We start from the raw sequence: 12427 nt of genomic DNA, 5'->3' as shown, positions 1-12427 counted from the left end.
GGAGATGTGGCCTCTTAGGCATTTTTATTCTAAAAGAGATGGTGTTTCCATTTCTGGCCTTGTTGAAATAGTAATGGAGGAGGAATAATGTTGGAGGGCGTACTGTGGGGCTTCTGTTTTTTTTGCATTCCTGAGTCTATGCATTTTTCATTATTTGTGTTCTAAAGCTATCTAAGCACTCAAGGCTTTTGTAGGTCAACACTGCTGGAGGAGGAAAAAGAGAAGAAATACAGGTTGCCATATATATTGCAATAAAATCAAGAATGGAAACCATGTCCAATATATAAATTACAGAGCACTTGTGTCCTCAGCATGTCCACCCTAGTCTCCTGTTGACAGTTGTGCTCTGGGAGTTCCATGCTTCAAACATAATTCAAGGTGTTCAGAGGCCTTTTTTGGATTAAAACCATGGAATATAGAGAGGGTTTAAGCTTTACCTGCTGACTCTGATGCACCATTTTCCCAACTTCCAAGGGCCCTGAGGAGCTGCTGCATGCCCTGTTGTCAAAGCTTACTTGTACTAATGGCCACATGTAATTTTCCTCATCTGGTCTAATTGGTTGTGGCATAAACTGTCATCAGGTGGATGAAGTACAACCTCAGTTTCCTCTTGGTTGCCACAATAGATTAGTAGGCCTAATACCTCTAAAAGACACGCTACCATATCTATTATAAAGTGGACTTCCAATAAAGGGAGAGACAAGTTGGTGGCAGTCCTACCTTGTCAGGCTGGGGTGGGGGGTTTTGCCCACTCCAGTACCTTCTGTGTAAATCTTTTGAGACACTGAAGAATGACCCCACCCTGTCTCAGTTAGGGAGGGGTGTGGATCATTACATGGTACATATAAAAATGATAAACACTGAAGGGAGGGACGGTGGCTCAGTGGCAGAGCATCTGCTTGGGAAGCAGAAGGTCCCAGGTTCAATCCCCGGCATCTCCAAAAAAGGGTCCAGGCAAATAGGTGTGAAAAACCTCAGCTTGAGACCCTGGAGAGCCGCTGCCAGTCTGAGTAGACATTGACAATGCTGACTTTGATGGACCGAGGGTCTGATTCAGTATAAGGCAGCTTCATATGTTCATATATGTTCATAAGTCAACAGGTAATGAAATACAAAAGGCACAGTCCAACAGCAAAACATTACATCTACTATTTGATTGCCACAGGAACATGCAGCAAGATGCAAGCAGTGAATTCTGCATGGGAAACTCAGTTTAGAAGTGCCTCAGGGGTGTGAAGTGCCTCAGAAATCCTTTAGATCATATGGTCTATCAAAGGGGAGGGGTCAACACAACTCTGCATTTGATTATTTTGCAGTTCATAAGTCAACAGATAATGAAAGATTATTTTGGAGAGCCAGTTTGATGTAGTGGTGAAGTGTGTGGACTCTTATCTGGGAGAACCGGGTTTGATTCCCCACTCCTCCACTTGCACCTGCTGGCATGGCCTTGGGTCAGCCATAGCTCTGGCAGAGGTTGTCCTTGAAAGGGCAGCTGCTGGGAGAGCCCTCTCCAGCCCCACCCACCTCACAGGGTGTCTATTGTGGGGGAGGAAGGTAAAGGAGATTGTGAGCCGCTCTGAGACTCTTTGGAGTGGAGGGCGGGATATAAATCCAATATCATCATCATCATCATCATCATCATCATCATCATCATCATCATCATCATCATCTTCTTCTAGATCAAACAGGAGGGTCCCATCTGATAACACTTCATACAAATTTGCCACTGGTACATACTAGCAGTGAAGTAAAAAACAATTTGCAAAGAGGTTTATGCAGCAAACCAAAAGACCAGGTTGTCCTTAATAGTAATGTCCACATTAGAGTTTTCTCCATGGTTCTTAGTGTTTCAAACCAGTAGTAAATTTCTCATACAGGTAGTTGCTACAGAAGCTGAGCTGTGGTTGTGTCAAAGCTGTCATTATCCTGCAAGCAGCCAGCCTGCTACAAGCACCCTTACTGCCTGAGGCCTACCTGTGGTAGAGGTTTATGCAGGAAACCATATTCTGAAGAAACCACAGCCCATTTTCTGCAATGCATATGCACTCTGTGGAAGTGTGTGTGTGTGTGGGTAGGTAATTTCAATTCTGAAAGATGGGCCAGCCCAGATTCCGGTTTGCAATAACCACTATGCAGTACAAGTGAAAGAGAGCAAGACCCTTTGTGGTGCTCATGTTTCATAAGTCTTATGTGCTTTGTGAATTAGTCCAGCCTAAATAGATGCTCTCTTCCAGAACAATGTTGAGGCATGCAATAAAAGACTGTCGTTGCCAGTGCAAGCTTACACACAGTTTGGCAATCCTCAAAGTGCTTGTAATTGGCACATGCCACTGCAACCAACCTCCTGCTGGTTATAACAACCAAACAATAACTCATGGAATAATTAACTAAGCCAATCTAGCTAACTACACACAATGCAAAAGTGCTTTAGTACACCCATGGGACTTGTTGACTCTGTTGGTTTCTACCTCACCACCTTGGTCAATCAACTAATTTTTAGGCTTTAATTATTTTTATTTACATTTTTACCTGTCTTATTGACCATTGATTATTGTGACACACCCTGAGTCCACTTGCAGGGGAGGGTGGATATAAATATGATGATTATGATACCCCCTCTCCAAAGCCTGCTCTCCTCAGTTTCTACCCCCAAAGTCACCAGGTATTTCCCAACTTGGAGCTGGCAACCCTAGTCTTATTCCATTTGCATGCAAGGTAAACAGTGAACAGATTCTCAGGGACATAAAAGTATCATCTTATGTTATTGTGTGGTTGCAGTAACTGGGCTTAAAGTCAAAGCTCAAAGGATCTGCATTTTGTGCATGCCTTATTTTTTTTCTTAAAAGTGATATTCTGCCTTACAGTTAAAAAGAAAGAACTCTCCAGGTATCTTAGTGGTGGAGGAAAGTGCCATCAAGTTGCAGCCACCTTATGGCAACCCCTTGGCGTTATCAAGGCAAGAGACATCCAGAGGTGGTTTGCCATTGCCCTGCCTCTGTGTAGCAACCTTGGACTTCCTTGGTGGTCTCTCATCTAAGTATTAACCAGAGGCAATCCTGTTTATCTTCTAAGCCTGGACCATCCAAGTTATGGCCAAAGTGGCTCACCAATATTTAAAATACACAATAACCCCCAGACACATTTTTTTAAAAAGCAGGGATGTAAACAAAATTAAGACCAGTCCATACCTTCAGCATCACCAAGATCAACCTAGGTTTTCAGCATCATGTGACAGTGAGCCTGGTGTACTTCCTTGAGAAATTAATTCCACATAGAGCGAGCCACCACCAGCACCTATCTAGATTCTGCTAGGGTTGCCAAATTCCTACAAAGAACTGCTTTAAAACCTCTTACACTATTCTATGGCTTGAAGAGCCTGATTCCCAATTAGAGTTGTTCTTTCCAGTTCTGATCTGTTCTTAACCCTCTTCTGCAGTTTTGTATACCAGCAGATGATCTGTTTTTGTCAGCAACCTGAATAGTATATGATGCATAAAAAATAATAGTATATAATGCCTGGAAATTGCCTTTTAAAAAAGTACAGCCTTAGTAAATCATTAACTCTAACAGGTACTGCTAAGATCTTTCCTGATTATTGCTGTCCTCAAACTGGTTGGGAGAGTGCAAGATGCCCTATTTTTCATATATGCTTAATGGTTTCTTCTAATGTTCTTGAGAGAAGCCAAAAATGACTGTGCCTCCTCTTCCTTATTAGGCAAATATGCTAGTTTCTTCTACCCTATGTAGGAGCAGCAAAGATAACTGGTTCTCCTTTTGTTCGGGGAAAGGCGGCTTCTGTTCAGGATGTGGTTATGAGTATGGGCATCTGGTACTACCCAGCAGAAAAATTAGTAGGGGTTTGGGGAGGAATAGGAATGAACTTTGTATTTTATCTGATCTGAGCACACTAATTGAGAGAACCACATTAGTCACAGTGCAAGTTGTGAAAGAAGCCCTAGGAAAGCAGCCATGTAACCATCTGAAATCATGTGCTTTCTGACATACGCATGTTCTCTAGTTATGGCTCATTGTGGTCTGATTCAAAGATAGATCTCCAAAATGACTAGTGGGGACAGGTTTTTGGCAAAGGTATCGACCACTTGTCCTTTGGGTGCCTTACAGCCCTTGGCTTTTATGAGCTCCCATGTGCACTTGGGGACTGTAATATCAAGTGGCGGTGCAGTAGAGTAGAAGGTACATCCAGGTGACGATAGTGAGGGCTGTACAGACTACATAATTAGCATCTAGTGGTGAGTGAGGGGGTAGCCCATGTCAAATGATACTTGTCATTTAATGGGAAGCTGCTACCTATTTTATTTCATTTTCATTTCATTTTATTCGATTTATATCCCGCCCTCCTTACCGAGGCGGCTCAGGGCGGCTTTCCAACACTGTGCAATAGCTCCTCTGCTATGAATGCCAGAAACTGAAGCAAGCCTTACTGAAATTAACAGAAATGCAAAGTTTGACAGGTTCTGCTTCTATCAGCATTGACACAGAGACATATCTTTAAATAAACATACAAGATTTTTGTGGTCACAAGCCTACTAGGAAAGATGACAATGCACCCAACAGTCACCATCATTCTGATTGAATGGAGTGTGTATGCATAGATACTTCCTGCCCAGCCGCAGTTTGTGATAGAAATGGAAATGGAAACTTCTTACCACAGTGCCAAGTGTGTGGGCGGGGAAGGGAACTGAGGTCCACTCTTCAATGGCCTGTCTTTTGGGCAAAACTTTGCTTTGCTCAGGCGTGCTCTGCACCCACATACACTCAGACCTTTGTATCTGGCTAACCTCATAGAAATGCCTCCCAACAGTGTTTACCTCAAAGGTTCTTTGCACTCTTTCTCAGTGGCTTTTTTGTTCTGCTTCATTTTAGTGCTCTCTCCACCTCAGAATTTTTACTGTTTTATGTGGTGCATTTCTAGAATATTTGAGAGAGTGCTGCCAAAGGGGAAGGGGCAATGCAAAGACTTGTTCTGAGTGCTGAAGGAGACTTTTTGTTTTTAAAACAAAACAAAAATCAAGTATTTAAAATACAGAAATAAATGATGACAAAATTGGTACACACACCATCTATCCCACTCCCTGCAGAAAGACAGGCTTAATTTATCCTAAAATACTTCTAACAGGTTTGTTCAGGCTACATTTTCAAAAAAGCCTTCCAGTGGCGATGATTTAACAATCTCTTAAAAGTGTCCTCTTTTACCAATTGGAAATGCTTCTTTCACGTTGCTTTGGCATTCAGGTTTTGTCCCAATTTGGCATTCAATCTGGAGTGGATTTTTGTTTTAGTAGCTAGCCACATGATACGGTTCTCTAATCATCCACTTCTGAGCTTCCCCTGCTTTGAAGCATTTTCCCCAAATTGATTTGATATGATTTTGGACACCTGAAAAAGCCCTCCAGTGGTGTTGATGGGGATGGCAGTCACAATGAACACATGAAGCTGCCTTATATATTGAATCAGACAATTAGTCCATAAAGGTCAGGACTCAGGAGGATTGTCTGTCCTGACAGTGGCTCTTGGCTCTCCAAGGTTTCAGGCAGAGGTCCCTCACGTGATTGTGTGCCTGGAAGTAATGGTTGACTTCTGGAAACCCCTACTGGGGCTTGGACTTTCAGAGAGGTTGCTCTATTGCCTGCCTCTGTGTCCCAGCCCTGGTAATCCTTGGTGATCTCCCATCCAAGTACTTGCCAGAGTCAGCCCTGCTTAGCTTCCAAAATCTGATGAGATCCAACTTACCTGGGCTATCAAGGTCAGGGCACTTTATGTTTATTTTGATAGTGTGGTAAACAATACAGTAAGAATGTGAGTGGTCTTTAAAAGTCCTTTTCTTTTACAGGTTAATCACATGTTGTGTCATTTAAATAAAATTAACTAATCACAATTAATCTCATGACTTTTAATATTTTAGACCATTATAGACTGTACAGTGTCCAAGTACAATAATTTAACTTGTTTCCAATATGTTTCATGCCTGACAAGTTTTAATGATTATGATACAAAAAGTCTGCTGGGTACAAAAATGTACAAGAAACAGATTAACAAACAATACAACATTGCCATATATAGAAACAAAAGGATACAGTTGTTTTAGTATTTGGCTTTTTGCAGAAACAATAATTGAAATCTGAATATGTATCTACATTGACATAAATATGTATAGAATATGTATCTACATTGGGGAGGGATGGTGGCTCAGTGGCAGAGCATCTGCTTGGGAAGCAGAAGGTCCCAGGTTCAATCCCTGGCATCTCCAAAAAAGGGTCCAGGCAAAATAGGTGTGAAAAACCTCAGGTTGAGACCCTGGAGAGCCGCTGCCAGTCTGAGAAGACAATACTAACGTTGATGGACCAAGGGTCCGATTCAGTATAAGGCAGCTTCATATGTTCATATGTCTCTGTAAACCTGGGTCTACATACATCCTTTGAGGTGGTGGATGAAACTCTCACCAAACTGAGATGGTGGTGGGATTTGATAAAAAATTGAATGGTTGTACAGCATTGATGAATCTCTACAAGTGTAGGGCCTGGCACTTTTGCAGAAAAATAACAAAGAGGGACTGACAGAAAATCCCAGGGAGCAGACAGCAGGTACTAGTGAGTGTGTGGAACACAGTGCAAATGTAGAGAGAAAATGCAGAACTGTATTGGTAGTAAGGAATGAACACAACTCTTTCATTCCACCAGTGCAGGGAGCTGCTGTTTGGAACAACTTCCATTAGCAGAGACAGAATGCCGTGCAAATCCATCTATTAATAAATGCTTCTGAATAGATTAAAATATTCTTGTGATATCATTTAACAATATTTCTGAGTCTCCAATTACCTTTCTAGAAGCAAATGATAATGAAACCAAATATTTTCAGTTCTTCACAACATGGCTCCAGCTGAATTGGACACAGTCCCCTACAATACTTATTAAATGCTGTTTCTAAAAAGTAGCACATTCGATGATGCTATCCTAAACACTTTCTTCAAATTTTTTTCCACTGAAATCCTTTAAACTAGATGTATTTATATTGAAGGAACTGGAACCAATATCACATCTATCACAAGCTGAAATGTAGATCTTTTAAACACAGAGTGTTATCTTTTTGGGGATATACTGGCAAGCCCCAGAAACAAAATAGCTTTATTCCATACACTTGCAGCAGAATGGGGGGAGGGCACAAAGAAAGCCAGCTAGGGATGCAGTCTTCCTACATAAGGATAGATGTGCTTTCCCCCCACTTTTAAAATATATGTGTTCTATCACAAAAGAAAGGGAGAGTGCCATCCTTTGTAGAAAACAGGACTCAACTTCTCACTCCGGTGAAAGCACACAAAAAAATCTGCAAATAGGGAAGCATCTTGAATTCCTTGTCAGTTTTGTATAGCTTAGTTGAAAATCCTGCCCCTCCCCCCAAAAAAAAGAAATTCCAGTGCAGACTTCTATTGCTGTAATTCATGTATCTGTCATTTCAAATGTATTCCTGTATAAGAATGCCTTTGGAACATCAGATTCAGCAAACAGGACAAATAAAGGCATTATTTAACTTTGGCAACAGAATTAAAGCTTTTCAAAATTATTTACTGATCAGCTGTTTCTCCATGTCTGATCATTTAATCATAGAGAGATTATGGAAGTAAACAGAAGCAAATACAATAATTTATCTTCTAAATAGTTATTTCTCAGGCATAAAAATTCCATTGCACTGTTGAGACCATGACAAGAATTATTTTCAATACAGTACAACATATTTTTCTTCCCTCCCCCTTTTAAATTAAAAAAACCCCTTTCTTTTCACCCTAAGAACATCACAGACATAATCATGAACAGCAATTTCTAGATATTCTATTTAGAACCGAGAGTTAAAAGGACAAATACATATTCAGCCACACCGAGTAATTTTTGGGTTACATTACCTTTGAATAAGAAGACAACAGTTTCCAAAGAGTAGAAAGATAAGTGGTTGCTTAATAAGGGCATAATATAGTGATTTCTGAGAGTTACGAACTTGGGGCACTCAAGCAAAATGTGGAAAGGCATATTGATCATTTTCAGGCCACAAGGACAGATTCTGTCGGAATATATCCTGGAAATCTGCCCTGTAAAACCATGGAAGCAGTGATGTTCAACCTGGCAAACAAGAATGCCCTACAAAATCATGGAACTGAGAGATAATAGAAATTAAAAGATAGTACACTGGGGGGATGGCCATAAAACAAAGAAAAACACAACAGCCTCCCCCTAAGGTACTGTGATGGTCAGTCTCCAAAACACATTTCCTAATCAAGATAAGAGAATCATAGTTTCCATGGGGCCAATATATTTTGGGCAGTCATACCAATTAATAATAGTTTATCATTCACAATTTTCAGCCACGCAGATTTTAAAGTCTTTTCCCAGAAAAGAAAGTAGGCTGTCTTCAGATAACAATTCCCGCCCCCCACCTTAGCTTAAAAGCAAGGAGCCATGCTCTAGCCTCTAATGAGTTCTCTCCAAATTCTGCCTGCAAGAAAACTTTGGAAACACAATAGGGAATGTTCATTAGTTTTTTTCAGAAACTAGGAGTGGAATGTCAATTTTTTTCTGTAACTGTATTTATCCAAACTGTAGATCCCAAGAGAACAAGGGGAATGGTACATCTAGATATTTGCCATCTTTGTTGTTGCTTAACCTTTGGAATAAAAACAGTTTTACCTTATTAAGCACAGCTTTAAAGTGAGATTTCCAGGTTAGATCAGCTGAGAACATATTTACTAATGTTCTCATGACCATGCTGATTGTTTTCCAAAAAGCAAAGGATGTATGATTTTTATGTGGAACAACAGAATGTAAGTGTAGTATTTTGTAGCTGATGTTCTTGTTTAATTGAAAAAGAGAAACACCAAAAGCCAGGTGGCTCAACAGGCAAATTATGGTTTCCTAGCAAACTGGAAGGAACATGTGAAACAATAAACAAGACACAACGTTATTTGCACTGTTACAGGCTTTTTAAGCTGCACATGAAAGTTTTGTTGAGGCAGATCTGTTATTTCTAAGAGGGTACATGCCAGTGTGAAGAACTAACCAATGGTAGCTATTTGAGTCTGGTCATACCTTTTTCACAGACAATCTCAGAAGACTTTTTTGTCATCTTGTAAAATATGTAAAGAGAAAGACATAAGCTTTGATCTATCTTGATGACAGTACAAATGAATGGTAAGATTCAACAAGTTCTGTTGCTCCAATACAATCGTGTTTTCAACAATACACAAAGACATTTCCTTCCTACTGTAATAAGACTCCAGAAATCCAAGGAATGAGTCAAAATTCATCATCTAAATCTGCATCCCAGCCACAGGATTCAAGTTCCTCATCTTCTGGGAAATCTACTTCTACATTGTAGACAAAATCAGGATCATCCTTCTTTTTCCTGTTCTTTTCAAATAGCTCATCCATTATTTGTTTCCTTTTGGCAAGCTCCTTGTCATCAAGTTTGTTTAGATTCTCTTCAGGGTCAATTATTTCATTCATTTGAATTTGTTCTAGGCTCTGAGTCAAACTTTGTCCTCCCAAATGGCCTCTGAGCAACCTATGTAACTTTTGTAACTGTTCCATTGAGACGTCTTCCAAATAAGTCTTGTGTCGAGGATTATTCTTTAGCTGTTCTGCTGCCCGGCTGCAATCTGCACCACAAAGAAAGCAAACCAAGGTAACAAAAACAAAAACTTCTCAAAGGTTTGGCTGCAGACACATGCCTGTAATTTGCAAACTGATCAGACACAAATCTGATGGGTATCTGGCAGAACGTTAGAAAGCACTTCTGTTGTTTATGTGTCACAGATACACAACTGCTAGAAAGCTCAATACTTCAGCTTAAAGGTTCAAAGTGAATTTGTTGCTGGAAGACACTGGGAAATGGTACAGTCTTCTGTACTGAGATCATATTGTATTTTGCTCTGCTGTACATTGTGTAAAGAAGCTGACAGCACACAGCATGCTATTTTTTGTATCCATTCTTCTGTAATATACACAGATATACATAGATATAGTTTTTCTTTGTACCTGCATATCTCAAATAATATCACAGGTCCTAGTCCCCTGCCTATTTCTAGACTGACACAGTTTCTTTATCTTTACAGCCTCTTCCTCCCCTTCCCCACTTAGAAAATTATACTTTATTTATATATTTACTAAATTTATACCCTGCCTTCCCCCCAATGAGGTCCTAAAGTGGTTTACATCATTTTTTCGCTCCTCCATTTTATATAACTAAGCAATTATACAACTGAACAGTGCAATGCATAATTACAGTTTGAGGGGCTGTAAAAAACCTGCATAAACCAGATGGACAAGATGTTCAGTTTGCTACATGGTCCCCAAAGATCAGTGGACAAAAGAAGCAGTAAAGAGCATAAGAGTATATTTACCACTTCTGCCCACGGCCAAACCTAAAGTACTCAGTATGTGTTAGGTTTCTGTCCATGTACATTTTGTTGTGCTGTATAATGGAATGTAGTTTTCAAATCAAGAGATATGACAGATGTCATTAAAAAGACAGTATAATAGCACATTGGTGGTGCTAGAAACTGCTGTCAAGTCACAGCCAATTTATGAAGATGTCATAGGCTTTTCAAGATGTTCAAAGGTGGTTGGCCATTGCCTGCCTCTGTGTAGCAGCCCAAGACTTCCACAAGTCTCCAGCTGCATCCAAGTACTAACAAGGGCCAGCCCTGCTTAGCTTCAGAGATCTTTTTCAATAGTTAAATAATACCAAAACACAGGCTCAGCTATTGATTTTGCTTACCTCCATCCCATACTGTTTTCCTTTGTTTTTTCAAGTGCCATATGAATAGTTATTCATTTATCTGTGCACTCATTACTTTACTGATAAAATAATTTTCAAAAACCACTGCTAATCTTCTCTGAGAACTTCTGGGAACAGTTTCTTGGAGCCATCACTGGAGACTGGCCAATCAACACCACAAACAAGCAACTTATTCTGCAACCTTGCAAAACTGTGATAGATAGAATTTAACTCTAGAAAGGAATGTATATGATCAAGCTGAAGGCAGTAACAAATGCTTCTAGACTGACCCACTTCTCTATATCTTTTAGAACTTACCTTCTCCTCAGGGAAAATTTAAAAATGGGAAACTTGCAAAACAATACACGTGCTGTACATTATAATGTATATTAAATGTTAATTAAAAGTTAATGTGTAGTATCAGTATATACAATATTTTTGAACCATCTACACTTAGAAAATTCTTCCCCCCATGTAAACATCTACTACAAATTTGACCTGTTAGACAAACTGCTGTAGCAACAATGGTTATAGTTACCCATTTCAGAAATGGACTAATCATAAACTAGCAGAATAAACATGCCATACCTGAGTACTTGGAGAAATTCCGAATAGGCATGATACGCTTCCGTATATTATTCTTGACTTGATCTTCATAAATTAAAATAATAGATGGAGGCTGCAACTGAAGGCCGCACTTTCTTGCAATGAAAGACATCCTAACACCTATTTTAGCTTTATAATCTTATAAAAAAATATCAGTCTCATATGTGCAAGTGTGGTAATCTGATAAACATTTGTTAAAAGAGAAAGGGCAAAATTTAAAAGGAAATTCCTAACACTTTATTTAATTTAAAGTTTAATTCAAAAAAGGCTTTAGGGGAAAAAATAAATACCATTTTAATGAGGCATGTTTAAATGTTGCACGAATTAAAATTTCAGAGAAAGTAGCAGCTGCCAATCACAAATGTCATGCAGTTTATTAACATTGTTTGAATAAACAATTCATAAAGCAAGTTTTACGCAGTTGGGTGATTCACACCACACCTATCTGCACACAAAGCTCCTATTTTATCATCTAGAGGATGTCTCTTCCACGTAGCCGTTTACTCCAGAGACATCGCTGCTTTAATGCAGTTTATTTCTGAAACGAGGAGAGCCGAGATCTGGTTGCTCGCTTTGTTTTCTGGAAATGCAAAAGTTCTTGATTTCGCATTGGATCGCTCAGCTCTTTGATTTGCGCTCCAAAGGTAGGTAGAAGACAGAAAAAGACCAAAGTCAGAGCTGCGGCCTAGTAATCTGACCGGGTACACACATGCAGTAAGAACTACAACAATTATCTTTTTTTAATTAGGTCTGCAGATTCCTCACGGAAGACTTCTCTGAAAACTCTCTTTCTCCTCGGACTCATCACCATAACGACCGCTCGCCGCCGATATCACGTCAGGCCCCTCAGTAAGTTCTGTCTTTCAGAAATGCCCGCAGGGAAGAAAATAACTTGTGAATATTCTAACTTTTTGATTGTTACTTTCTGATATTTGATACTTAATTAATATTAGTTTCGAGTTGTCACAGGAAAACTCTGACTGGCGAGCTCTTTCCAAGCAGGCATGGAGTGGACAGTCCCAAAGGAGGGCCTTAGACG

General features: G+C 39.8%; 1 protein-coding gene across 1 annotated transcript; it reads right to left on the bottom strand.

Moving 5' to 3' along the window:
- Nucleotides 1-7600: 7600 nt before the first annotated feature.
- On the bottom strand, nucleotides 7601-12427 carry CEP19 (centrosomal protein 19). The gene is made up of 2 exons (XM_060242088.1): nucleotides 11371-12427; nucleotides 7601-9661 (listed from the first exon to the last, which is right to left on the bottom strand). The coding sequence occupies exons 1-2, from the start codon at nucleotides 11498-11500 to the stop codon at nucleotides 9300-9302; spliced, it is 492 nt and encodes a 163-aa protein (XP_060098071.1). The 5' UTR covers nucleotides 11501-12427; the 3' UTR covers nucleotides 7601-9299.

Source organism: Heteronotia binoei, chromosome 6 (assembly GCF_032191835.1).
Source record: "Heteronotia binoei isolate CCM8104 ecotype False Entrance Well chromosome 6, APGP_CSIRO_Hbin_v1, whole genome shotgun sequence".
Lineage (NCBI taxonomy): Eukaryota > Metazoa > Chordata > Lepidosauria > Squamata > Gekkonidae > Heteronotia > Heteronotia binoei.
Note: the sequence above shows the minus strand (reverse complement) of the source record. Positions and strands in the feature narration are given on the sequence as shown.

What these genes read in the sequence shown, in the direction of transcription:
- CEP19 (XM_060242088.1), bottom strand. Translation starts at nt 11,500, where the DNA reads ATGTCTTTCATTGCAAGAAAGTGCGGCCTTCAGTTGCAGCCTCCATCT. An exon ending in GAATTTCTCCAAGTACTCAG is followed by an intron (nt 9,662 to 11,370) that starts GTATGGCATGTT and finishes TTTGTGGTGCAG; the next exon opens with ATTGCAGCCGGGCAGCAGAA.